Here is a 27,615-nt window from a genome sequence, read left to right on the forward strand (position 1 = left end):
TATGTACTCATTAAACTCCAAAACAAATGCAAAAAATAATGGGATCAATATAAAACAAATTACTTCATTTCCTGATGAAGGTATTCCAGGGCTTTTAGGTTTTAATATTTGGCATTGCCTAAGTCCTAAGATTCTTCTATTTGGATGTCTTAGATGGAAAGAAAAGTCCAAGATACTCTTCTAACTTACTTAGAATGTCCGCTCCATGGGGTCAGGGATCATGTCCTCCTTGTTCCTTTTGGCATTGCCAGCTACCTATCTCAGGGCTTGGCTGACAGCAGTGTTCACTAAATTTTAGTTCACTGAATTTATTTTTGGCTTAGAATAAGTCAAGAATAGTGTTTGGTTTCAAATCAACAGCATAGAACAGTGTATAAGTTTAGCATGAAAGAATAAATCTTCCAAAGCTTAATGTCTATTCTCTAAAGCACGATTTCTCAGCAGCAGTCCTATTGACATTTGGGCCAGACAATTTTGTTTGGGGGCTCTCTTGTACATTGTAAGATGTTTAGCAGCATTTCTGGCCTCTACTCACTAGATGCCAGTAGAACTACCCCTCCTCACTGAAGTTGTGATAACTTGAAATGTCTCCAGACATTGACAGTTATCCCCTGGGGGAGGCAAGCAAAATTGCTCCTAGTTGAGAATCACTGCTTTAGAGAAAGACTTTAAAGGGCAGGAGGAAATTCAGAACCAAAGTGTAGGAGCTTGAATAACAGACAATGAACAGAGAACTGTGCAAGGAAGAGGAAAAGGTGACCTTTGCTAAGAGAGACACTTTTATTGATAATGGTTCAAAGAAAACTAGAAGCCCTAGGGGAATAATTGAGCTTTAATAACTAAAATGAGAAGTTTGCCACAAACTCAGAAACTTAGGACCTTTTAGGACATTCATGCTACCATTAGAGGGTCAGAGTTACTGAACTTGGCAGAGGATTTATGGGTGTGCATCTCTATGGGATGGCAGCTGAGATGGAGGATTGATTCAGAGGAAGAAATGATAGGAAAGTAGAAGAACTTTGAAGTGGATAGAGAATGGTAGACAGGAATCAAGAGGTGTGCAGATTGAGGAGAGCAAGAGTTTTATAGCGTTTGTTAACTTCCCTCATGTCTTTAATTTCCAGCATGGTTCTTACATGGTTTCTAGGCAAGAAAACTGGGCAACACAAAAACAGAATGATTTCTTTATCATTGGGAATTGATTTTTTTTTAATCACCAAACTGGCACAGTATTTTTACCTAAGAAGACACATAGATGGGAAGTAATCTTATTCAATAAAATCTAGGCCTAAAGAAGATACTTTGTTCTTGTCCTCTTAAAATGCTATCCCTTCTATTGTATACTTACCTGAGGGCCTTGATTTACTCCTCCAGTCAGAGGATTTCCAAGAACGTACTTCTTAGCCCGCTCTACACTCCTCCGAACAAACTCATCATAAATTGGTTCTTCCACAAAAAGCCGGGATGCGGCTACACAACACTGGCCCTGGTGGTAGAATACCCCGTGGTGTGCGTATTCCACAGCACTGTTCACTGCAAGGAAGACATTCACATTGAAGAAGAGATATTTTCTAAAGATTATATATTGTATGTATATTTCTTAGAGGCAATATGGTGATAATGAAAAGTTATGTGTTGTATAGTCAGACATGGGCTCAATACAATCTACCTCTTAACAGCTTGGTGACAAATTAATATTTCTGATCCTTTATTGACTGTGGAAATAATAGCAAAAAATAGTATAATCTGACAAAAATAGTTGTTATTATTATAACCTTAATATAGATATTATCAAGAATGTGGATTTTATCATAGATTAAATCTCATTTCAAATGATTTTTATAAATATCTCCATTTTTAATTAGATGACTATGAATATTTCTTTCAGGCCTCATGTTTTAACCAGATAACAAAGAAATCTGAAATGACTATTGCATTAAAAAATCTCAAAAGATCTTAAATACTCTGCTCAAAAGGAAAAGTGATCTTTGTGGGGAAAAAAAACAAAAAACAAAATAAACCAAAACAACTAAAAAAAACAACAGGAAAAACCCACTAATACTCAGAATCACTCACCCACCTGATGACCTCATTCTAGCAAAGACATTTTCAAAATCTATATAAATTGTATCATATTATTTCACATATTGTGCCTATAAATTCTTATCAATTTATTTTAGATAGTAGAATGTACCTTAAAAGGAAGAATTAGGTTGCTTCATTAGCAGATCCTAAATAAGAATAAGGTTTTCTTTGCATTTTAATTTTCTGCATACTGAAGATTCAACTCAACATTATAGCAACTGGGTGTTGTTTTTATTCATTTTGTAAAGTCATCATATCTGCTTAAGTTGTAGTGGGAGTGGTTTACAGAAAACCTTAGAAAAATTGGGAATCTTGTCATGTTTATAGAATGTTTAATAAGGTAGTATGTTCCAAAAAACTTCAACTAAGATCACAATAGCAACATGGGCCAATTCCATGCAGCATCTGTGTTTATGGCCTCAAATAAATAATGGAGCTGTGAAAGAAAGAGTTCAACATCTACTTCTGCTAATTAACTAATATTTACCAAGTAATTTTGGGATGCTACTTGGTAATATAATCAGAATGAACCCAGAATATTATAGAGTCTCATAATTGTAGATTTTGTATTTAAACTCAACTATAATTGCTAAGGGGAAAAAAAAGAATTTATTTAAATAGTAGGTGTGATCTTCTTCTGGACATTTCATTTAATGAGCTTATGACACAGAGAGAAGGGAGACGGCAAATGGAAAACTGCTGTCTCCCCATTTGGTCTCAGTCTAACATGTCTCCAGGGTATCTCATTACGCTTAATATGACATTAATAATTAAAGGTATGGAATTTTATCCGTACCATTGTTCCTAAATGCCAAATGTTTATGTTATTCAGAATTTATGTGAGGAAATTGAAATCTATTCCAAACTAGAAAAAAATTGTGTTTGTATTAAACTTATCTATGTTTTATAAGTTTAGGATGATTTAAAAGACATTCAAGAGTAATTCTGGACTCTGATTAATTCCCTACACTTTGAAGTTAGAAACAAACCCTTTTGTAAAATTTAAGTTCATTGAATGGCATGATCAGACACCACAAAGGACTCAGGGTGAAGAGTTAAAGCGGCTCATACTCACAGTCCGCATCAGCAAACACAATGCAAGGGCTCTTCCCGCCAAGCTCCAGGGTCACCCTCTTCAGATTGCTTTTCCCCGCAGCCTCTTTGATCAGTTTGCCAACCTGAAATGGAGCATTACAAAGGGAGAAGGCTTAATCTTCTCTCCGGAAGACAGGTTTATTTAGTGTTTTAAGTTTATATGATATTTGTGTGATAGTTAAACTTCACAGTTAAATTAAATTTGGAAGAACCCCTAACAGTTTTCAAGATTTGGCACCTTTAGATATAAAAGGCTCCCTTCTCCAAGCATGCAGACACCAAGGAATCAGAAAAATGCTCATAAGTAAGAGAGCAGAGATACAGAACATGAGAGCTGATTCTGATTGTCTACATAGGAGGTTATTTTTCATTTTAATCAGAACTTCATCTCTCTATGGATTGATCAGACGTATCATGACCCAGTCAAAATTTATCTATTATGACTTTTCATCCCTCTACTTACACCCAGAGAACTCTACCAGCCCAACTGGCGTATTCACCACCTCCTGAATCTCATCTCTCTTCTCATCATATGCCCACTCAACCTCGGCTGCCTCCACGTTCTACCCTTCTTTGGGATCCAGCTCACATCTTACCTTCTCTCTCTGAATCCTGATGACTCTAGATAGAAACGACACTTTTCTCCTGGCCTCCCAAAGAACTTCATGAAGATTCTTTTAGAGTCTGCCTCTGATTGTATTATTTGTATACATATAAATTCCCCAAACAGATTGTTACCTCCTTGGTAGCAGTGACGATACCCCAACACTGCAGACCTCTCCTCAGTAGCATCTCTCCACAGTGGGCTCACTTAACTGTTGATTGACTGATAGACTTCTCCCTCTTTCCTCCCCCGTAACCCACACACTCTGAACAGTGAAGTAGAAGAAAGAAATTGGATCTGTGCTCTGCTGCTACTTCAGTTAGCTGGAATCCTACTATTCTGGTTTCTTCTCTAATGCTAGTTGCCTCTATTGTCTTCAATTTTTTTCCTTTGTGGATCATTTCCCTTCAAGATTATTTTCTATCATTGTTCTTGTTTTTCTATCTCTAAAACTTGGCTTGTTTCATAATTATTTATTTTTTATCATTTTTACTGGAGACTTAATCCACTAAAATGATCTTTGCTTTTGTGTTTTAAATATAATTCACTTCATTTTGTTTCTTTTATTCTCTGGGTTTATTTTTTCCTAATACACATGACAGATTTTAATAAAAAATTTATATTCCAACTGAACAAAAGTAGATGCTTGCTAAGTGTATGTACAAAATTTATGCAGTTACTGAACTAACTGCTACTGTGCATTATAGAATAAAGCGTTAACTAATACTTTCATCTTAAAGATTTTATGGTTCTAAATCAAACCTCTAAGGGTGGTTTAATAAAAATGAACTAAAAGTAGACTTTCACTGGGGAACCCAGGCTGAAATGTTTCTTGTGTCTCATTTTCCTTCCACAACATACTCCTAAGGACTATTTTCAAAAGTTGAATTTTCATTTGATTAAGAATTTTCTTTATTCTAGATAACACTCTTTGCCTTTCCCTCTTTGAGTTCCCCAATTTCATTCTGCATGTTTTTGTTTTTTATTTTTCTGTTTTTAAACTTAGGTTTACTGGAGAAACTCTATTAAAGTAGATAACTTTTATCTTGGGAAAGGGAGTAAAATCAGAATTATTTTTCTGAAAGCTACAGATATCAAAAGACTAGTGTGAAGAATGGTCAGAAGTGTGGATGAGGAAGAAAGGTTATACTTTTGCTTAGTGCAAGTTTAACTGGCCAATAAAAGGCTTGCTTGAATTTTCCCAAAAGTCTAAGCCCAAGCAAGGAAACATCCATTTTTTGTCTCGTGATTTCTTTCCTTTACTTGGAAATAAGTAAAGATTCATCATTTTTCTCAGCGGTTTGCAATGAAGAAAAGATAAGAACTATAAGCACTACAGGTAAATAGTCTATGCTATGATATTGTGGTGTTTCCACCTGGGGCAGAAGTAGCAAATGTTCATGAAAAGGATATAACTTAGTATGTCTTGCAAAATATGTGTAGGGTACTATTTTACACGAATCTAATGGGACATTAAAATTCTTACCTCACTAAAAGTGTTGTTAGAATGAGAATCTTTGCTACAATGACACCAAATGTGTAATCTGTTGTTTGCCTTTTTCATGGTATTTGCCAAGTTCCCTGATATCTGCCCAGCAACAAACCTGAAGCTAAAAGAGAACCCAGAAAGAGGTTCCAGGGAGCACGGACCTAAGTTCCATGCATTGGAACTAAGATGGGTTTTTCTGTGTGGCTTCTACAATCATATTATTCACACTTAATTCTTTATACTTATTTAGAATTAATCACTGAACTGGTTTCAGGAGATAATAATGAACAAGAGTCTTTATGGATATTCCACAAGGGAGAGAAAGACTCATAAAAAGACCACGGGCATGTGTTCTTACAGTCATACATCACGGCCAATGGGAACACAGACGGGTGTTGTTAAATTCAGAGTGCTCCTGCGACTGCAGCGGTGAGGAGAAAGCCAGCCAGGGGATATGTGGGGGGAGCCAGGTTGGAACAGGTTATGACCACGTGTGAACAGAAAGCACGTGAGAATGAAAAGGTGCATGGAATAATAAGGAAGTGATGGGGCAGGTGGCAGAGATGGCGAAAATTTATAGGGAGAGGAAGCTCTTCCCTCACACCTTCTAAATTATTGTGAGAAAATGAAGAGCGGGAGAGGAAAGAGAAGAAGGAAATGAGTCCAGACACATATAATAACCATGGCATTTACTGAATGCTGGGTAGGGTGCCACGTGTTTCACCACTCATTAGCTCTCTTAGTTTTATTCTGTGCAACTCGGTAAGGTTGATATTGTTGCATCAATTTTATAAATGAAGAAACTAAATTAGCAAGACACACTGCTAGGAGGGATAGAGGCAGAATGTAAACACAGATGTTTTCTAGATTTTTAATCTCAGGGTTTTGAGGTGTTCTTGGTAGGTAACGTTTCCACCCCTCACAGATACAATAGAGGCTTGGGGTTGAGCCAAGACAAACAGGCAGTGACGCTGGAGTTGGCATCAGGGAACAGCATCCCCTGGTCCAGATGACCTGGAGAAATGAGCAGGTGTGGGATCTAGGCCTCAAAAGCTACATGGATTCCCTACTGGGGAAGGTCTAGAAGTCCAGGCTGAGGAATTTGTTCCTTTCTTCTCTTACCTTCTCTGCTATGATTTCAACCTATGATTTTACCATTTTAAAATTTATTGCCACGTCTTGAACATTCCCATTTGTTTTGTTCACAGTAAATCCTAAATGTGGGGCTGGCTTTCCCCTGCCTCAGTTAGGGATTTATAGAATGCAAACTTTTTTTATTCTAGGTCTATGAAAAACAAAGAAAAGATATGTATGTATTCACCTGATTTTAAAAAGATCAAGAGAAATAAAATTTGATTTTCTGCCATTTCTGTCCTTTATGTAAATATTTCTTTATATTGGAGTGGCTCAAATTAGGATTATAAAACAATCATGCTAGCCCCATCTCCCTATCTGGAACATTGTTTTTGCTTCTCAATCTAAAAGGAGTTAAATAAAAGAAACAAATCCTCAAAACACACCGCAAGTTCTAGCACCCATTTGGACATCATTATTCCTTCCTGTGATCCCCCTTACAGCACTTTGCAAATATTTTAGTACTTATCACATCCTGCCTTGTTTCGTACCTGCCTCGGCAGCTTTCTAAGACGGGGCGATGCTCACTCTTCACCCTCTATACTTTATACCAATGAAAGGCATACAGTAGTCACTGCATTGAGCATCTAACAATGTCACATTATCTAACAAAATGACTCAAGGATTTATTTTTCTTGGCACAGTATGAGCTCACCACTTTCTTTTGCTTAGGATAGAAAATCGCCTCAGTAAATGGGAATCCATTTTCCCGAAGTCTACCTTCCAGGATGCTGTCTTTCCCTCTCTCCCTCCTGTTTCTCCTTGCAGTGCACATGGTTGGGGTCCTGTTCTTTAACCTTTGGATGGCCAAGTTTGAGCCAGACAGTCAGAAAAGTTAGGCTAGGCCAAGAGTGTCATTGAAGGAAGCTGTCTGAATGTCTAAGGAGGAGAGAGCCCCAAATAAGGAGCTATGGGTGAGGCTCTACTATTTAATTTTCATAATCTACAGGGTAACATTACATTCATTCATACAAATCACTGTGGCCTAATTTCTATTTTCTAGAGTAAACCTTACTAATCATAGGACAAGGTCTCACCAGCCATATTTCTCATTAGAAATGATGAGAACATGTTAAAAATAGTTCACTCTAGTCCTTCTGAGTTTGTGATAAGTATTTCATTTCATCCAAACTACATCTGCTCATGTTGTATACATATATGTGAGTGCTGAAATAAGGAACCAATCATTAAAAATAACTTTTGTTTTAAGGAAGTGTTACTCTAAAATAGTTACATAAAACATGCTTCTGGTAGCTAGAGATGCAGACATTCTTAACTTCTGGGCTGAGTTAGTGATATTACCTCTGTTGATCCTGTGAAGGCCACTTTGTCTACATCCATGTGAGAAGAAATGGCTGCTCCTGCAGTAGGCCCGTAGCCAGGGACGATATTCACTACTCCAGGAGGAAATCCTGCCTGAGAGGTAAAAAAGGAAAATTCATCTAAGTGGTTTTATTCTTTATTAATATTGTTATTACAGTTATTATATATTATTAACAATATGTTACAGTTATTATCAGACCACCCTCAAGCCTTGCATTATTGAAGGCCCATTTTTCCTCAGGGTAAGACTACGGATTATTGCTCCACTGATGACTGTCTGAAATTTCATCATAGTAACTCACAAAGAAAGTATAAGTGTTTGGTAAATTACTTACATAGAAGCAAAGCAATGTGTTTATTATCCCCACCAGCAAAACTAAGAAGCTAAAGGGATCTCACATTATTAGTTTCTAGCTGTTGTCAATTGCTCAGGGCATAACAGCTGAGGTGCGAGTCCCCACTGGCATTATTTAATCAGCAAAATGTTAAATAAGCATGGTCATCCCCTTTATGATTGTACTTCATGATTGATTTCAACCCCAGTTAAAGAATTCAGGTAGAAAGTGTGGGAACTGAGTAGGGCACATTAAAATTTCCTGTTAATTGCATCAAAATCTTAAAATATTTCATTTTAACATCTCTTTTGCCTGTTTTGAATTTGAAATAAAGAATATCTTTAAGATACGAGTTCAGATTTCCTAAATTGAATTTTCTAGTGATTAACGCTTGTTTTTTAAGTTTTGGTAAGATATGAAGACAAAAGGACAATGAATTGTTTGCAAGAAAAAAAATATTAACAGAATATAGGTAGTTGATAAAAATAACTTTCATGTGCTCTTTTACCACCTTTGAAAGGGAAGACAAATGCAGAGGAAACCATAATAGAAAAGTGAAAACAAACATATCCACTTATGGGTAGATGTGTTTAAAAACAATGTGGCCCAAGAGTACAAACAAGCATATTTGCACAGAGGCCTCCGATCTTCGCATATCCTATAATAGTGTGAACAAATTTGCAGAAACCACCAGGCCATTAGTGACAGTGACAAACCAACTTAACATTTCAAAATTTGAAAGAATACAATATCAATTTCAATATGAATTTATGTTCACGAGAGTTGGACAAAAGAAACAAAAAAGTGATCACAAGGTGACTGACACCAAGACCTTGCATTGGACTTCCTGTCTGTATTTGGGCAGAGACTCCTTTGGGTTAACTGTGAGGAATCCTAGCCAGCAGCCATGCTAAATGCATCCCCACACTGGACAGGAGACTTTTGTAAATAATGTAGTTGGCAGTAGCACCAAATGAAGGGGAGTTCTTGTGCATAGTTTGATTTAGGAGACTTACCTCTTTTATTAAGGATGCCACATGAAGTGCAGTGAGAGGAGTTTGCTCTGCTGGTTTGACAACTACTGTGTTTCCACAGCTCAGGGCAGGTGCTATCTTCCAAATAAGTGTGACCAATGGGAAATTCCACTAGAAAGCAATATATAACAAGAGATTCTTTGTATTGCTGAAAAACACATTTGCTAATCTAAGTTCACATGATATATCCCCAGCAGATATTAAAAAGTAATTGTAGTATTTTTGTGTAATCATCTGGTATATTCTAATTAACTTCATTGCTAAAAGCAACTAGTAAATGCTAAAATGCTCTAAATAAACTAGATACAGGAAGGGAGTAGGAGAGGTCTCAAAAATTCAATCAAGTGCTGTCAATTTGAGTTCTTCTTCTACCAAGAAGATAAAAATCACTGCATGGTTGGCCTACCATTAAGTATATTATAAGTTATCTGCAAGTGTTTAAAAAGTTAGAGTATTCCTCCCAACCCACAAGTGATTTATTGTAATTATTTATCTAATCATATCATTAGTAGCATTTATTTCTAGGACAAATATCTTGTTATAGACAAAGATATCCTGGGTCTGGAAACCAAGTGCTTGGGTTCAAATCTCAGCTCAGTCACTACCAGCCATGTGAAGTCACACAAGTCACTTGCTCTGTGTGTACAACTGCATCATCTTTAAGTGATGATAATGGTCCTCTCCACCTCAGAAGGTCTCCTGAGGATTAATCAGGAAAGTGGGCCAAGAGCTTGGCACAGTGGCTGGTTCATCATAGGGACACAGTATATATTAGCTGTTATTAGTATTTGAAGTTATGTAATTTTTATAGCTATTATTGTAATGTTTGAATTAATGAGGAATTTCATTAAAAATGTTGATACGGATACATTTCAATCTACTTGGAGCGAAAGACATTAGCCACTTATTCATCTAAGAACTTTGAGATACTTCACTATTTTTTATTTGGCCTTTGAAAGTATGTCAGCTAAAAAGACATCAGTTAGTCTCCTGTTTGTTAAGCTTAAAAGGAAAGATTCACAATTCCACTTAAAAATACTATCTTCTGTAAGAAGAACTTGGAATATCAGAACCTCTCATCTTAAGACACAATATATTCCATACAGTGCTCTAAATGCCTCTGGTATTGTTTCTTTCATTTCTTTTTATTCTTATTTCAGCATATTGTGGGGGTACAAAAGTTTAGGTTACGTATATTGCCCTTGGGCCGCCCCCCCAGTCAGAGCTTCAAATGTGTCCATCCCCTAGACAGTGTGCATTGCACTCATTATGTATGTATACACCCGCCCCTCCCCCACCCACATCTGCCCGACACCCGATCAATGTTATTCCTAAATGTGCTCTTAGCTGATGATCAGTGAAACCAATTTGATGGTGAGTACATGTGGTGCTTATTTTTCCATTCTTGGGATACTTCACTTAGTAGAATGGGTTCCAACTCTACAGGATTAGAACACTCTGGTTGGTACTATTCTCTGTAATGAGAAGCCTCAGTGAGGAGATGAAGAATGTTGGAAACTAACAGAGCCTACTACATTTCACTAAAAGGCTATAAAACATGGCTCTTAAAGACAGGACAAAATATGATTTTAAAAAACAACCCATAGAGTATAAGGTTAAGATCTGTTCATACTATAGTACTGAAATACTCTCAAGAGACATGCCAGGATATAGATAGGTTTTTGGACTACCTAATTCATATCTAAGATGTTTAGTCACAGCGAGACCAAGTTCATCAAATCCTATATTTATTCTATATTTAACAAATATATAAGGAGACTAATGGCCAACAAACCCATGAAAAATGCTCAACATCTCTCATTGTCAGGGAAAGACAAATCAAAACCACAGTGAGATATCGCTTAACTCCAGTGAGAATGGCTTTTATCAAAAAGTCCCAAAACAAATGTTGGTGTGAATATAGAGAGAGAGGAACACTCATACACTGCTGGTGGGACTGCAAACTAATACAACCTTTATGAAACGTAATATGGAGACACCTCAAAGAGTTAAAAGTAGAACTACCATTTGATTGTAGGATTCCCACTACTGGGTATTTACCCAAAGGAAAAAAAAGACATTCTATAAAAAAGACATCTGCACTTGAATATTTATAGCAGCACAATTCACAATTGCAAAGATGTGGAAACAACTCAAGTGTCCATCAATACATGAATGGATTAATAAAATATGGTATATGCATACTATGGAGTACTACTCAGCCATAAAAAATGGTGAACTAATACCTCTGTATTAACCTGATTATAACTAGAGACTATTCTTCTAAGTGAAGGATCACAAGAATGGAAAAAACAAACCCCACATGTACTCACCATTAAATTGGTACTAATCAATCAACATTTATGTGCACATACAAAGTAACATTCACTGGGGATCAGGCAGGTGGGTGGGGAGGGGGGAGGGCTAAATTCACACCTAACAGGTGTGGTACGGGTGGTCTGGGGGATGGGCAAGCTTGTATAGATCTGACTCGGATAGTGCAAAGGCAATTTATGTTACCAAAGCATTTGTACCTTCGTAATATTCTGAAATTAAAAATTAAATAAATAAAAACAAATATATAGGAATCTATTTGTGTTGTACGAAGTTTCATTACTAAATCTAATAAAATTAAAATTTTTTTTAAAAAAAATTTAGAATTATATAGAAGAACAACTTACAGGAATGATTTGGCCACATACACCAATAGGTTCATGCCTTGTATAAGTAAAAACGTTTCCATCTAGAAAGTGAAATACACACAATTATATATAGACAAATGTATTTTTCATTCACAGAATGGTGATTTGGGGCTGATATGAGAGAATAGTGTAGACAATAATTAAAATATAAAGCACATCTTCAACTGTTCAGAAAATGAAAATGGAGTCCTGAAATCATAATTTGGAATGACAGGAACCATAAAGTTGAGTTAGGTGAAAGCAAAACACAAAATTGGAAACAATATGAAAGATAATTAATTCTATCTCTCAACATCTAAGTCAGCGGATTTCCAAATCATCCTTCTTCTCAAAGTTTAGTTAAAAAAACTGACCAGAAAGGAAGAGTTCTCCAGCTAAGAGAAGAACCACATTCACATGTGTTTCTGTCAGCTCAAACTTCTATCACTAATAGTAACTTGTTTTCAAAAATATAACACTTTAAAAAATAGTAAAATTAAAAAACAGATAATTTTTTAAAACCTCTCTATGATTGATAATCCTTTCCTACTCACCTGTTCTAAAATGTTGTTTTCTATTTGCCTACCAAACAATAAAAGGAAATTCTCTTAATTCATGAAAACAAATGCCTGAAATAAAAGACATTGCTTTTCAATCTAGATTTGACTGATTCATGTGCTTCAAAGTTTGATGATGTCATTCCAAGAATTTCATTGTGTTTTGTGCTCAGTTCTGTTTTCGTTCCCACAGAAACCTCCTGACTTCAGCAAGAACCCTCTATATTGAGATCTATTTGTGCTTTAAATGGTTTTTACCATTTTGTCCCAGAATAAAGTGAGACAGTCATTAAGATAGTCACATTTCTTCACATCACCATGGTTTCACTCTCCTCTTTTCCCTTCCTGGTTACCACTTCTGACCTATCGGATGTTCCAAGTAGATTAGAAATGCACATCAGGGCCATTTCTGGGGTGTTGTATTCCTCAAGTCAATACATTTACATGAATTAAATTCTGCCAATAGTGTTTCACACAGTGATGCTTTTTCATATTTTATACAAAGTGTTTTTCATATTTCTACCCAATTTTGTACATACTCCACTACATACATACATCTTCATGCACACGAATACTTAACTTGGGCTATAAAGACAGTTCCTTCTTGCTTTGAAGCTATTTGAAACAAATCAATGTGAATTAGTTTGTTTAATTAGTCTGGTCTAACTATATTGAGTTAGACCAGGCACAGATGATCATAACTGACTCATCCTGGACATGCAAAGAGGCATAAATAATTACATTATAGAAAGGGTAAAAATGTCCCTATTGGAATAAAACCCAAAGAAATAACTTCTGAGGCCAGCTTCAAAAAGTTTGGTTGAGCCCTTAGAGAGACAATTGTCTCAATTCAGTAATTGTGGCCATAAGAATGTTCTTATTTTAATATTTTCTAAAATATGCATAGTGTTATCTTCTGCATGATTACACTGAAACAACTTTAAAAGCCATTTGTTAGAGCTCATATCCAAGGTTTCTTGGATCTGAGTCTTCTTGGCAGCAAAGAAAAAAAATAAAAAAGCCATTTGATGAATCTTAACAGAACTTCCAGGTTCAAAGCTGTGTTGTCTCAAAGTCTAGGAGGAAACAATTTTTCTTTATGTGGTTGACATCTTTAAAAGGGAGAGTTTAAAATTATTCAGCTCTATAGTAATCTCCTCACTGCTACTCCCATCCCTAGGGGTTTCCCAAAGCTACTCACCAGCTGGTATCGTACGGCCCTGGATCTTGTCAGCCCAGCCTGCACAGTACCGTAATGCTCTTATGCAGCCTGATACATCCTGATATGCATTGGAAAATATTTTTCCAGCATTCATTGCCTCCATTGTCTGAAAAACAGATCAAATTCCAAATCTAAAATTCCATAAAAGTTTTATATTAAAAATACATATAGTCAATATTTTGAATAATCATGTGCTAGAAAATTTTGAAAATAGAAGAAATCTTAAGTCATTTTGTCTAACCTCCTCTTTTGAAAAAGGAGACCAAAAAAAAGAGAGTTAAAATGACTTGCTTGAGGTCACATAGCAAGATCTGGGTATAAAGGGTTGTGAGATTCCGTTTTCTAAAGACCAGAGGTTTTAATCTCATTTGGAATGTCCTCCAGCTATCAAACTTTCTAGGAATCAGTCACAATTTGATGTATACACAGCAGGTGAGAATGGTATCCAGTTTCAGTCAGATCAGAGTTTCAACCAGATTTCACTTACTGTGTAATCCAACTCTATGTGACAATTTAGTGTCAGTGACTATTAATGATGCCTCAATAATCATTTTTAATTTTTGCATTCCATTTGGATATAGGCTCTCTATTCACACAAACTTAAGTAATATCTGGATTTTTCATTCATAATTTTCCTCAGCAGAATTTTTAATTATGAAACTCCCAGTTTTGCCATTATTACCATATTTACCATTTGAATGGTCTATAAAGTTCAACATTTTCTAGTCTAGTGCCCTAACCATTATAGGATGACCTATCTCCTCTTTTCCTTCTCTTCTTAAGCAGAACTTTAAAGAGCTCTCTGGGATATAATGTTCTGCTGGGGTGATTATCTGGCAGGAATATCCAGGTGATAAACTGTTAAAGGTGTCCTGTCTCTGTGTTACACTGTCTACCATCTCAAAATTTAACCAAACACAATTTTTGTATTGCTGTACCTTTTCCCCCATAGGACCTTATGCTGACAGGCAGTCAACAGATCGGATGAATGAGAGAAGCCAAGTTTAAGCAAATTCTGCTTTCTTCCTACAGGATATTTTGGTTTATATAGTTTTATTGTACATAGCTTCTGGCTTCATGTTTTTGCATATTTTGAATTATGCTGAATCACCAATTGAGTAATAAATGGTTCTTTCATTAACTATAATTGCTAATGTTTTGTTTTGTTTTGTTTTGTTTTAAAGCAAGCTTCTCTGTAACTGCCACTTTACTATTCTAAAGGTAATAAAAATGTACTATGGAACCTGATCTTGGTATTGGTTTGCGTTAAACTGGCTTCATTATAATGCCCAACTGAGAAGACAAAAACAAGGAAATCCCCTCCACAATGATATCACCCACTGACTTATCTAATTGCTAAAATATAAATTAAAAAAACAAATTAAAAACAATTTTTATTAACACATCAATGATTGGATTTTTTTTCTTTAATCTTTGCCTTTTTCACCTGTAAAAAGAACATCATTTAATTATGACAATTGTGAACAGATATTTCAGGGAGAGAAAAATTAGCCATTTATTAAATATCTTGGTGGGCTATTGGATATACATTTCTCTAAAAAGAAATGAGATTTATTTTAGAGAAATATTTTGGGCACCTTTAACAAATGATATGTTTTCACCTAAAAGTGTTCACTAGTCAAGTATTTAAGAAACTCAGTACCTCATTCCATGAGATTCAAACTTCATCTGAACTTGTTAAAGAATTTGAGAAGAAGTTGTAAGGGAAAGAAATTTCTTTAATTTGGTTTAACTTGGGGTTTGACAATGTTTAGACTGTAGAATCTATTATGGGAGCAGAAATTAACATCACCCAGAACTGGAGTACAGATTAGTATTTGAGAATACACTCAATGGTCAGAGTCCTACACAAGAGCTGGGAGATAAAGTCTTTTCATTTTGCTTGTAGAGAGCATGTAGTCATCACTAAAACCAAAAGAACTTGCCAATGCAAACAATGAATGCTTTTGAGAGCTCTATCTACCTATCCAGTTTGGTTAATACTCACTGCCAGCAAGAGACGATCTCTTTCGATTAAATCAGCCAGCTTGAATAATAGTCGTCCCCTTGCTGAAGCATCCATAGTACGCCATGGAGAACCGATCTGAAAAGCTTGTCTTGCGACCTTCACTGCTTTGTCAACATCCTCCTGTGATTCAAAGGGAATTTAATTCAGTAGGCTGAACACACTGGATCAGCAAGTCCAATGGCAATAACACAACAAAATAGACTGAAGCTCCTGACAAGCAGGCACTGTGTCTCCAATAGCCTAAAGTCTAGCTCACTGTGCACACTCAACTACACCATATTGCAGGTACACTTGCTGAATGATCTTAAAATGACGAGCTCCACACATCTTGCAGATGCTTGATTTCCTAGAATATAAATATTGTAGTGATAGTTGCTGTCATTTGCATGCTTGCCATATCTCAAGCAATGTTCTAATCACTTTACACATATTAACTCATTTAATTCTCAGTCATTTAATGGGACAGACATGTTCCCCATTTTACAGATGAAGAAATTCAAGCAAAGAGAGAGGAGCTTTACCCAAGGTCAATAACTAAGAGGGGCAGAACTGAGTTTTAAACAGAGCTCGTCTCACTGTAGAGCCTTTGCTTGCTCTCACCACACATTACACGCCCTTGGTGACTGGGTTATAGGAGTTCCGGGCTAAGCTCAAGATCCAAAGTAGTGAATATCTTCTTTGATCTCCACTGACTCTCTACAGCCTGTCCATTCTCATGAAGGGCCTATTAGAGGCTGAATAAGAACTTTTCTTTGCTGTTGAAGAGTAAATGTTATAAACATGTGCTCATTCCTTTTGTGCAGAGGGAAAAGGCATAGAGGAAGTGGACCTGGTATTTCGAAGGGTCTGTAGGAGGCAGCCCCCCTGTTTCCCATCTGGGTACAAAGAGATCTTTTTAAACACTAAATAGGTAAAGAAGTCATTTTCTTATTATTAATAATGCACTACTTCAAACGACATTCATTCCAGCAAAAGACAAATAGTAAAGTGATTCCACACTCGGTCTAGCCTCTTTGACTCCACTCTCCTATTGCCTTCATGCAAGCTCTTTCTACTATTCTGCATTTTTCTATACTAGGTATCTCCTCTGGTTCTTTCCTAATCTACCTCAGTTACAAATGTCACCCTGGCCACTCCAGTCCCCTGCAGATCTTTGTTCAGACCTCTTCTGCACTCCACAGAATATACCTACTACAGGAATCACCACCTCCCTCTTTCATTACTACCTCATATATCCTTTTTTTCTCCATCAAGTCAGTTGCAAGCACCTTAAAGGCATAATTATCTCAATATTACTTCGTACATAGGATTGGCCACCGCATGAAACTATGTGTGCTCCATAAATCATGACACATCAAAGGGCAGTAGCCCTTTGTAAATTTTTGCAGGAGACATAATTCCCTTTGAGAGCTAAGCAGGGGTGGTGGGTAATTACCCTAACTGTTTTGAGTTGTACAAAATTAAGCTAAATCCCATCCAAGCATGACACCTCCCCCTTAGAGAATCATGGACCTCAAAATAATATCCCCCTCCTTAGGCTTAGGCTGTATTCAGTCAAGAAATCCCAAACTTACAACTTTACAAATTAAATATAATTTTTATAGTATTTATCACCAAACTAAGATGATCTGGGGCAAGAGGGATGTTTTAGAAGTACAATCTGGTATGATCAAGTGATGATACTTACTGACTACAAGCAAAGATTCTTTCACTATAATATATCATAAGCTGGTATAACTCACTGTCTAACTTTGAGAGAATGATGAGTATATACAATAAAATACATGCATTAATTGCTTGCTTTTCCTGAGAAATTATACACACACACACACACACACACACATGAACACACACACACACGCACAGTGCATATTTGTGGCATTCAGTTAATCACATTGATTGCTTATATTTGGACCCTGTCTCATGCCATAGGTTCTAAATTTTTCCAAGTTAAATTCAGAGACGAATGTTAAAAAAAAATAAAGAAAAGCATGTCATAAGAATCTGAGATTGCCAGTATGATCTGTGGATTCCATGGCCTACAAAATATATGCTGCTCTGTTTTTAAACAGATCTGTGTGACACAGCTTTCGTTTGGATCTTCTCCTCAGTGTCCTGCCATCAGCTTTAGCCAAATATGGGGCATTATAGGCATCCTGGCCTCCCAAAGAAATATGGAGAAACTGGCTTCAAGACAAGTGACTCTGCTGTATGGAAAACACATCCCTAGAGAATGCTGCTATAAATAAAGATATTCTTGTTCTTATGTCTTTTGGATCATGCCCTTCCTTTTCTTATATCTTATATTTATCTTACAGGAGCAGAAATAGAATAATGGTAGTTAATATATAGTTTTGGAACAAAACAATCCAGATTTGAATTCTGATTTCTCCTTATTAGCTATGTAAGCTTTGAGCTATTTGACTACACATCCATCCATCTAAAGATTTCATTGATAAACATTCCACTCTGTAGTATTCTTAGCATCAGGCTGCTAATGATAGAAAAATGAAGTAAGGAAATGGCCCTTTTGAAATATTCAATCAAATGGGAGAGACATACAACCAAATCATCACCCCAATACATTATTATAAACTGTGAAAAATATTCTGGGGAAATATGTTGTGGCAGGACTTCTCTAAGGCTCAGTTTTCTTATCTTTAAAATAGGGACATGGTTACCTCACAGGGTTGTATTGAAGATTAAATAAAGTAACACTTGAAACACATTTTCTGTGTGACAGACATGCTAAGTGTTGATTAAGTTGTGGCAATTGTTACTGTAGTCCTAGCAGTCAAAACAACCTTTAACAATAACTCTTGGTAGTTCTAGTATATTCTAATCTTCCTTTCCGTTTTCACTGTCCTGCACTATTTAGGCCCTTCTCACTTCATATTGTCAATAGCCTTCCCAAGTTCATTCTCTTTTCTCCCTGAATTGTCTTGCCTGTTGCTACCAGGCTAACCTTCAAGTACTTTTATCTCATCACTTTCTCTTTCAAACATTTACAACTGTTCCATTTTATCTATAGTCTGAAGGCCAAACTCCTCCACCTGGTTCTCAGGGTCCAACACTGTTGGGCTTCACCTCACCCACTCAAACTTAGTGTTCACATTTTTTCTACTCTATCTGACCCAACTCCTTCTCACCTTTGCTCCTGTAACTCTCCTTATCTAAAATGTTCTACCAGTACACCACTTTACTTTAAAAATCTTATGTATTCTTTAACACCCAGCTCAAATATCAATCTACCTAAACCCTCACCAGACTAATCCAGCTTGTTGATAGCTACTAATCAAGAGCCTACTAAGCTCCAGGCACAAGGTAAGTCCTTTACAGTCTCACCAGTACTGCTATAGTTAAGCATCACTGACTTTGGTTTTCAGGTGAGTAGACTATGGCTCACACATGAAATCCAGCAGGTAGTAGAACCAAAATTTAATCTATATCTGACTCTAAAGTCTAGTTCTTATAGCTCTGTAAGACTGCCTTAATAATGAAATCCTTTGAATATTTACTACTATCTGTATTATAAGCTATGATATGTCTTACTATTCAGGGCCTACAATAGGCAGTCAATAAATATTCAATAATTTGTTACCTATCTTAAAAAGTTTCCAAGTTACACCGATTTTATATAAGGATGCATCTTCTATGATATTTATATAATAAATATTTCAATAGGTTTCATTATATAACAAAAATTTTTACATTATTCAAAATACTTAGGCATCAGGGTTGTTGTTGTTTTTTTTTTTTTTTTAATTACTTAGGCATCAGGGTTATTTTCTTTTATAATTCCAAAACTAGCATTTCTTGGATTTTTATTCCAGGACTGACATTATCAGAGATATAATTTTTGAATTAACCAGAAAACAATTTGGCACATAAACTCAGATTTGCCACCATTAATAACACTTTTGCTGATGGCATTTAGAATGTTCCTTTCTAGAGGAAAGGGCCACAGGCTGAATGTACGAAGACAGTTCAAATGTTGCTGAGATATCAAATGGCTGCTGAGCACAGTTAAGGGAGAATTGAACTCTTCAATCACTCCCACGTGGTCCATCTCCACACCAGATTCACTCAGAGATGCAGAAAATAGTCATCAGACCAGTTCTACTTTTACACCTGTCACAGGCACTTACTTTAATGGACATTCACTTTTATCCCCACCAATTATTTGCTGGGTCATGCTTTAGTATTAAAAGCAGTTTTCAGGATTAGTTAATAGAGCCTAAAAGAGCCACTGAAGTGAAAAGAAAACAGTTCCCACCCACATCTGTGCTTTGCTTTGCAACCTCCATTTGTTCTGGCCCCTCCTCCTGTCTTTATAATGCCACTGAAAAGAGGTACATAGCCCATTGTGAGCGCCATTCTACTTCTAAACTAAATCCCTAAAACCTCTTGGCTCATTATCTAAAGAGTCAGTTCCAGAATATCGGGTTTATTGTGACTGTAATTTGCTTGATTTGTACCTTTCATTAAGCAATGTTATCAGAGTTTACTATACATTTGCCAGCAAAGTTGCAAAAACATCAATACTTATATGGAAACAAATGTTTTGAATAATTCCAAAAAGAATAGGCGAGTGCTGGTTGGTAAGCAAACAGCAGCTCACCACGAACAGTTTGTATCATGAACAATTGAGTTTCAGTGATCAAATGTCCAGATACCTCAGTCAGCATCGTGACCTGGTGTGAAGCTTTGCTAGATGTTACTGAGCATCCTTGATTGCTTGTCTGAGCAGTGCTAACTCTCAATGAGCACCGAGCACGTCAGTGGCAAAGATTTCTAAGGCTACTAGTATGAGCATCAGCTTTCCCTTACTGCACATTAGGAAGAAGGTAAATCCTGCAAACTCTGCCAAGAAAAGTCCTCAGACTACCTGACAAGGTTTCAACTGGAAATTCAGGAGCAGAGACTTGTTTTACTGATAAAACTAATTCCAGTGGCAAAGCTAAATGTTCAAGGCTCCAGAACTAAAACATCAAAAATATTAATATTAACTCAATGATTTTTAATGAAATAGCTTGGTAATTTATTGTTCTTTAAGTTCTGTGTTAACTTCTTAGTTTTATCTAGCAACCTAGAATGAACAATGTTATGTGAATAAAGGATTTCTCTCCTTTTCAAACCTATGATTAATCTCTTCTTAGGCAGCCTATATAATAAATCTAGACACTATTTCAGTTTAAAATCAAGCAAGAAAAAATAGTATGAAAACCTCACCAAGACACCCAGAAGCACAGACTCATCATCGTCATGACATGACTACTGAGTGTCTTTAGTAGAAAGAAGTTCCCCAGCCTGCATCAGAAGCCATATTTTCGTGACATGTCTCTTGAATTTGCAATGGAGTTTGGGAGCTCAGCATGTCAAGAAACTAAGAAATCTCGTATAAAAATGGAAATGGTATATAAAAACTCACCTTATCTCCTTCTTCTACATGGCAGATTATCTCCTCAGTTGCAGGATTAAGGACAGGAAATTTCTTGCCACTCACTGAACCATGCCATTCATTGTTTATGAAGATCTGTAGGGATGGAAAGTAGGTACAAAGGTATTTAAATATGCAGGAAAGGTTGGAAATTTTTATAAACTTAAAGCATTACACAATGCCTAAATGATGCATATCCCTTCATCCTTCAAAATTTATTGGCTGTTCAAGACATTCTGTGCATGAATGCACACACACATACTCTCTCTAAAATAGAATACCAAGTGATTTTAAGTTTCACAAAGATATACATTCATTTCAACCCTAGAAATTACATACTGGAGGAGACAATCTAGAAATGAAAGATTTTACCTAAAATGGCCATGAATTTGAGGCAAGAGTGGAGGGTTTAGTGGGCTTGATCTTTTAAAAAAATGCTTCTATTTTCCACTTCAGTTTCTCAACATCCTCATTTTTGGCTACTGGTGATTTGATATCACAAGTGACTACTTTCTAATCCTTTATCTGACTGTTTTAACGCTAGTAAAATAATTATGCTAAAATAAAGGATTTTAAAAGAAGTTTGCTCAGAAAAATTTAGCTAGTGACATGATTCCACTGGCTTTTTAAAAGCATAGGAGTTTCATTCTCCTTTTCAAAAGATTTCCTAATACTTTATTTGTCCTCAAGTGAAATCAGGCGCTACATTTCTTAGTGATACCTAAGACATGCATCTAAAGAAAGGCAGAACTCTAGGAAATACGGAATTTTGTTCTGTGTGCAGTATAGAAGAATAGAAATATTAAAAAGTGTATGTCGTTTAAAAAGTCTCAGTTTCAACTTTTACATCATTGAATTTACATTTCATTAAGCAGCCAGCTTTGATATCTCATTCACTTTTATGTAGAGAAAAATATTTGACAAAGTGAGATTAAGAAATACTTCTTTTGTGTTCTCTTTCTGACAAAAGCTAGTATTTCTTCTCTTTTCATCCCTTTATTTCTGTTAGTACCCTACTATTAAACTCCATTATATGTTCTGCTTTGTGTTAATGTTAGATATCTATATCTCAGTGCATGAAACTCTAAACAAAAAACTAAATACATTACAGTACTTGCCCCAGATTTTTTAATGGGCCTTTCAAAACTTGTATTAGATTTACTCCCACTTGCTAGTCCTATCTTCTCTCTTCCCTGAAGGTTGTATTACCTCCTCAGACTTTGTATCTCTAAATTAAGAGAACACAATATCATTCTGTCAGTGATATACCCAGAATTCCACTCTTCTACAGTATGATTTCACTAAAAAATAAAATAAAAACATATAGAATTGCTTACATTCTATTAGGCCTGTGCTGAAACTTTCGAGCTCTTGCCTGAGTCTCTTAACTTTAGGGGTGTGATAATTTGTGGTTTCAAGTCCTCAATATACTCTCAATACATTAGAGCTTATTTCAATCTATATAATCTCTTTTAGTGAAAGACTCATTACAATATGTATGTACCATCTAGTTTCATCATCAAAATCTTATATCTAAACTGTACATAAAACTCCCCCTTCAGATTAAAGTCAGTGAATGTTTTGTAAATGAGCATTAACCTAAGGTCAAAACGCAAGTTTATCTGGCAGCCTGCAGGCAACAGAAGAGGTCAGCTCTAGCAGATCCCAAATCACCAGCAACTGTTCTGTATTATTCAGTTTTAACATTTAATATAAGAACACTGTAAACCCAACTTTTGTTTGAACTTGTGCTTACATTTACATAACCCTGGCTAGTCACTTTTGTTCCATCAGAAAAGTGTTTGTGAAATAATGAGTAAATACTTGAGACACACTCTGCATGGTACTGTGGGAAATGTGAGACGAGTTAGCCATGACCACTGCTCTCCAGGGTTCTATAATCTTGGAGGAGAGTGTGTTTATACCAAGATCAGCAGTCAAGAATTGAAGGTTGTGGAGAAAAGTGGCCAAAGCAGTGTTTTAGTCAATAAATGGTATAGAGGGAGGCAGGCTGGAAGAGCGCATCTTTGAAGGACGGGATTGGATTGGTGGAAAGAAAAACAACGAGCAAAGGAGGCACCAACCTTGGGAAGTTCTGTAACACAGTAAAGAGATCAGCTCCTAACAGAACAGAGAGGTCTAGCAAAAACAAATTATAGATAACGTCTGATGATGAAAATAAAGTGCATTTGTGGTGGAGCTTGATCCCCAGAGTGAGAAGTTTGTATTTTATTCTAGACATAAGGGAATGACTGCATCAAATGGATGTTTTATGAATACTGATTTTAGAGTACTGAAAATTGATTTGAAGTAGAGCAACCAAAGTTCAGGAGATTAACCCAGACTACTTTAATAGCCAATCATGGAGTCATAAGGTTTTAGTGTAGAGTGATGCCATAATACAGTTTGCAAATTATGAATTAAGTATATTCTCCTACAAACAGAGGGCTTTCAGCATATAAAAAGAACTCAGACCCTATGGGCTCAAGGCCACATGTGACCCTCCAGATCCCCAAGTGTGTCCCCTTGACCGAATGCACACTTCACAGAACAAATTCCTGTTCTGCAAAATTTGGATTCAGTCAAAAGGCCATATTCAAGGATCCAGACGGCCACAGGTAGCTCCAAGGCCACAGGTTCTCCACCCCTGTGTGTTGTTAGGCCGGGTATTGTACCACACTTTTCTTTCCCTTAGCTATGGAGAATATATTGGTAGGAATTACCTTAATTACCTTTTTTCTGTCTTAACTTTATTAGCTTTACATTTGGCATTTGCCTTGTAGCTATGTGATCAAATGTTTTTGCATACTCTCCCTTTCTATAGTTATATTTAATGGTTATGTGGAGAAAGTCTAGACTAAAGAATGTTTGTTACAATAATTATAAAATCTAATTTAGGCCTGTAGAAATATTCTATCATGGCAACAATGTCATTTTCCATTTGTTGATTGCCCTTAGCAAGTTTAGGGGAAAGGGGATGATACTATAAAAGTAAAATATTTCTGGGTGCTATTTAACCATTAAATTAATTATATTCTTATTATGAATTTTGGGCTAAGGATACTTTTGAATAATATGTATATAGAGATGTCAATTTTAGGTTCACAATACTGATTGGAAATTATAGATGCCTATGCATACTCTTGGATTGCAAGTGATTTTATGTGGGAAATCAATCAATGGGAATGTTGAGACAACTTAAAAACTGATTTTTACGCTTTCAATTTTAGCTATGTCAAGTTTTAAGAGATGTATCATATTCCCTGTGATAAATAAGTGACTACTTCCTGGATGCAGTTTTGTGTTCAAGAATAAGTCATAATTTTGAAAAACAATTTCCTTTCCAGAGTAAATCTATTATGTCTTAATACATTTGGTATAATGCTACAATTCCAAATGAATAAGCAATTTTATCAAAATATTTCTGGTTTGGATTAAGCTGGATTTCACTACTGGGCAACATAAAGATCTATTCGCCTTATCTGTTGATATGAGATTTGGAAGCCAGTTGGCTAAAGAGGAGAGCCCCTGACTCCCTCCAAAAGATATCAGGTGCCCTAAACTCATACTGTCTCTCCAAGTCAGCAATGGGCCAGCAGCTCTAGATCCAGTAAGAGAAGCCAATACTTCCTAGGTGGCAGAGAGATTTTAACAGATGACACTTTCAACGCAGGAAGGATTTCAGCACTTTCCAAGGGAGAGAGAGAGAGGGTGGGGAGAGTGACTGTTTTCTATCACCTGTGTGGATTTCCAAACCTGAGATCCTGGGTCACAGCATTGGGAGTGATGGGTGGTGGTGTCAATGTGCAGGCAGTGATTGTGCTGTGTGCGAGCTTTTAACTCAGCCTGAGGACCCTTGAAAAATTACCAAAGGCAGTGGAAAATGGAGGGAAAAAGACAAGACAGGGGATGAATCATGACGGAGAGAGACTGAACCAAAGTCAGGTGATGTGTTAAAAATTTAAAAAAACCAAGGCTGGATCTCTGACAACTATTTTCAACCCAAACCCCAAGGCAGCAAAGCAAAACGTTGGGACTCAGAGTCAAAAAATGTAAAAGGAAATGAAGGAAAAAATAATAAATGGGAGAAAGATTGTTTAACTGCAGTCGAAGGAATGAAAACAAAACGAGAGAGTGACCAAAACCAAAATAGGAGACATAAAAATGTATTAAGCATATGGAAAAGAGATGCTATTTCAGTATACTGTTTCTCCCTTTTTGTTTTCTATAATTGCCACTTGTTTGACTCTTTCCAGTAAGTTTTTCTAGTGAGTCTCTACTTTGAATTGAAATTTCCTGTGAATGACAAATCTGGAATAAGAAAGAGAGGGAGACTAGAGTCTCCAGATCTTCTGGGCCTATCTTTGCCAAATGCAAATTGATTGAGGGTATGGATTCACCACATTTTTGAGGTTCCCATTTGTAATGAAATTAAATGGAAAGCATTTTTTCCTTTAATAAAGCCTTCTGGAAATTATACCTTAATACACTTCATAGCTGCTGGTCAGCCATGTTAAAGGCACAATCTGATCTCTGCTGACACTTTCCTAAGGAAAAGAGCCAATGAGCTGAACAACTTCCTCATGCGTTGTGTGTATGAAAATGAAAATGCAACAGACCTTAGGACTGCTAAACCATTCATGGTCACAAGTAGGGAAATAAATATAAAAGAGCAGGAACTGTTATTGTATCATTAAATTATAAGGCTCTCTGCTTTTCACTGGTTAATTCGGAAAGCAAAATGGCTCTCCCCTGAGTTGCAATAGTTCATTTCTTACTTTACTTTCTGTATCACACCCTAAAGATAATTTTAAGTGATTAGATTGGTTAGACTGTGTTTTGCTTGTTTATTTAGGTTGTTTTGGAGTTCTTGGCTCTGACAGGGAGGCAGGCATTCAGACTTGGCAGTAGTGTGAAACAGGCCAACTTCAGACATAGCACAATCAGGATCCTTGTCCTCTTTCTCCCTAGCTGCAGATTGTGAAGTCTGGACCTGCCTCCTGCTCTTGTGTCTCTAATTATTTATCAATTAATAATTATACACCTTTTCCAATGTGAAGAAACCTGGCTGGAGACGTAAATAAGAATGCTTGCTTCCCCCAGATATGAGAAATAATGTAAGTCCACTTGAAGTTTTTTGAAAGAGGAGCTTTCTCCTCTAATTATCAGACTTAAGTCCTCATATGTAAACACTCATTTTACTAAGCATATAAAAAAAATGATACTATTGCGGTATGCTCTGTTTCTCCTTTCTTGTTTTCTATTATTTCCCACTTGTTTGGCTCTTTCCAGCAAGTTTTTCTAGTGAGTATCTGCTTCTCTTATGATTCATTCAGGTTATACTGAAGTTAATAGAACTGCTTGGTAAAGTCCACTGATTCCTGGAACAAGAACCTTTCACACAGAACAGAATTCATTTCATTTGCAAATCTTTTAAGAAAAGATGTGATTTAGAGTTCACTGTTTGATCAGGACACTAAACCCAGGCCTGCATTCTGCAAGCCTTTTATTTTTCTATTTGCAAAGGGCTCTTTCACAAGTTTACTTAAATTGACCTTTGATGCTTTAAATGAATGTAGTTTTTACAAACCCGAGTCAAAGCAGCAAATACAAATTGTACTAACCTTGGTATACTGAATCTTCAAATTGGTGAGTGGGGCAGGTATGTCTGGCTTGCCTGAGGATGACATTTCTGGTTCAGCTCCTGGAACACAGGTGACAGGCAATTTGGTTCTGATAGAGCACTTGGCTTTATTTGTTCCTTTTTATCTGCAAGGGCTAAAGTTTATTTGCATACTGGGATGTGATTGGATGAACAAACTCAGAGCAAAACAAGAAAACTACACTACTTATTTGTAGCACCTAGAGCAGGAAGCCTTTGACTTTAACCTTGAATCCTTAAGAAACCAGCTCTCCAGCATTGAAGTTGCATCTGGAGACACTGTACTATGTGCAGATGAATTAACTTACAAAGCCAAAAGCTGTGATGAGAGTGTGCAGCCCAGCTGCTCTGGCCACTAAGTCCAGTTATTATTTTTTTAACTTTTCATAGTTTATATGCCACTATATAACTTTTTGTTCTCTGATGGACTTAGAGAATTTGAGGATTGAAAAAGTCTAAAATGGCACATGTTCTCCGTAGAAGCTGATGAGGAGAGAACCCTGGCCAGGTGTCTTCAGGACAAGGCTGTCAGGAAAATAGTCCATCTTCCAGAAAAATCAGAGTGCTGTTTGGGAAAGAAAAGCTCTCTATCTAGACTGTAACCTAGGTTAGCTTTAAAATATCATATCAAGTGCATTTTGAGAGCTAGGTAAGTAGACCTACCTACCGTGCTTTCAGAAGACCTAAATTATTTTTAATTTCTTTATGTGAACAGTAAAGTCAGTAGGACTTTTAGGGAACTCAGCATTTACTGTGTCACACAGGGGCACCACGATTAGCAATAGGGAAATATCCTCTGTTAAAACTCATTTAAACTGAAAATAACCTTTGGTTTTGGAAGTTATCTGCACTTATCAATATAGGCAGTTGTATAAAGAATAAATAGAAGCAGGACTCCCAAATAATTCAGATTCTTAAGTTAATG

The 27,615-nt window shown here is 36.4% G+C and overlaps 1 protein-coding gene across 3 annotated transcripts in view; it reads right to left on the bottom strand.

Annotated features, from left to right (window-relative positions):
• The window catches only part of LOC138388354 (aldehyde dehydrogenase 1A1-like), a 38,615-nt gene extending 11,867 nt beyond the window's left edge, over nt 1-26,748 (bottom strand). Inside the window, exons 1-9 of one of the 3 annotated variants that reach the window (XM_069476384.1) lie at nt 26,653-26,748; nt 21,020-21,124; nt 15,568-15,708; nt 13,539-13,665; nt 11,781-11,842; nt 9,082-9,210; nt 7,710-7,823; nt 3,161-3,263; nt 1,349-1,533 (exon numbers count right to left, since the gene is read on the bottom strand). In XM_069476384.1, the coding sequence (XP_069332485.1) occupies nt 1,349-1,533; nt 3,161-3,263; nt 7,710-7,823; nt 9,082-9,210; nt 11,781-11,842; nt 13,539-13,665; nt 15,568-15,708; nt 21,020-21,124; nt 26,653-26,718 (1,032 nt within the window). In that variant the 5' untranslated portion in view covers nt 26,719-26,748. The remainder of the gene's footprint in view (nt 1-1,348; nt 1,534-3,160; nt 3,264-7,709; nt 7,824-9,081; nt 9,211-11,780; nt 11,843-13,538; nt 13,666-15,567; nt 15,709-21,019; nt 21,125-26,652) is intronic. The other 2 variants (XM_069476385.1, XM_069476386.1) reach the window with 2 other exon arrangements.
• Between the last annotated feature and the right edge of the window lie 867 nt (nt 26,749-27,615).

Source organism: Eulemur rufifrons, chromosome 7 (genome assembly GCF_041146395.1).
Source record: "Eulemur rufifrons isolate Redbay chromosome 7, OSU_ERuf_1, whole genome shotgun sequence".
In the NCBI taxonomy this organism is placed as follows: Eukaryota; Metazoa; Chordata; class Mammalia; order Primates; family Lemuridae; genus Eulemur; species Eulemur rufifrons.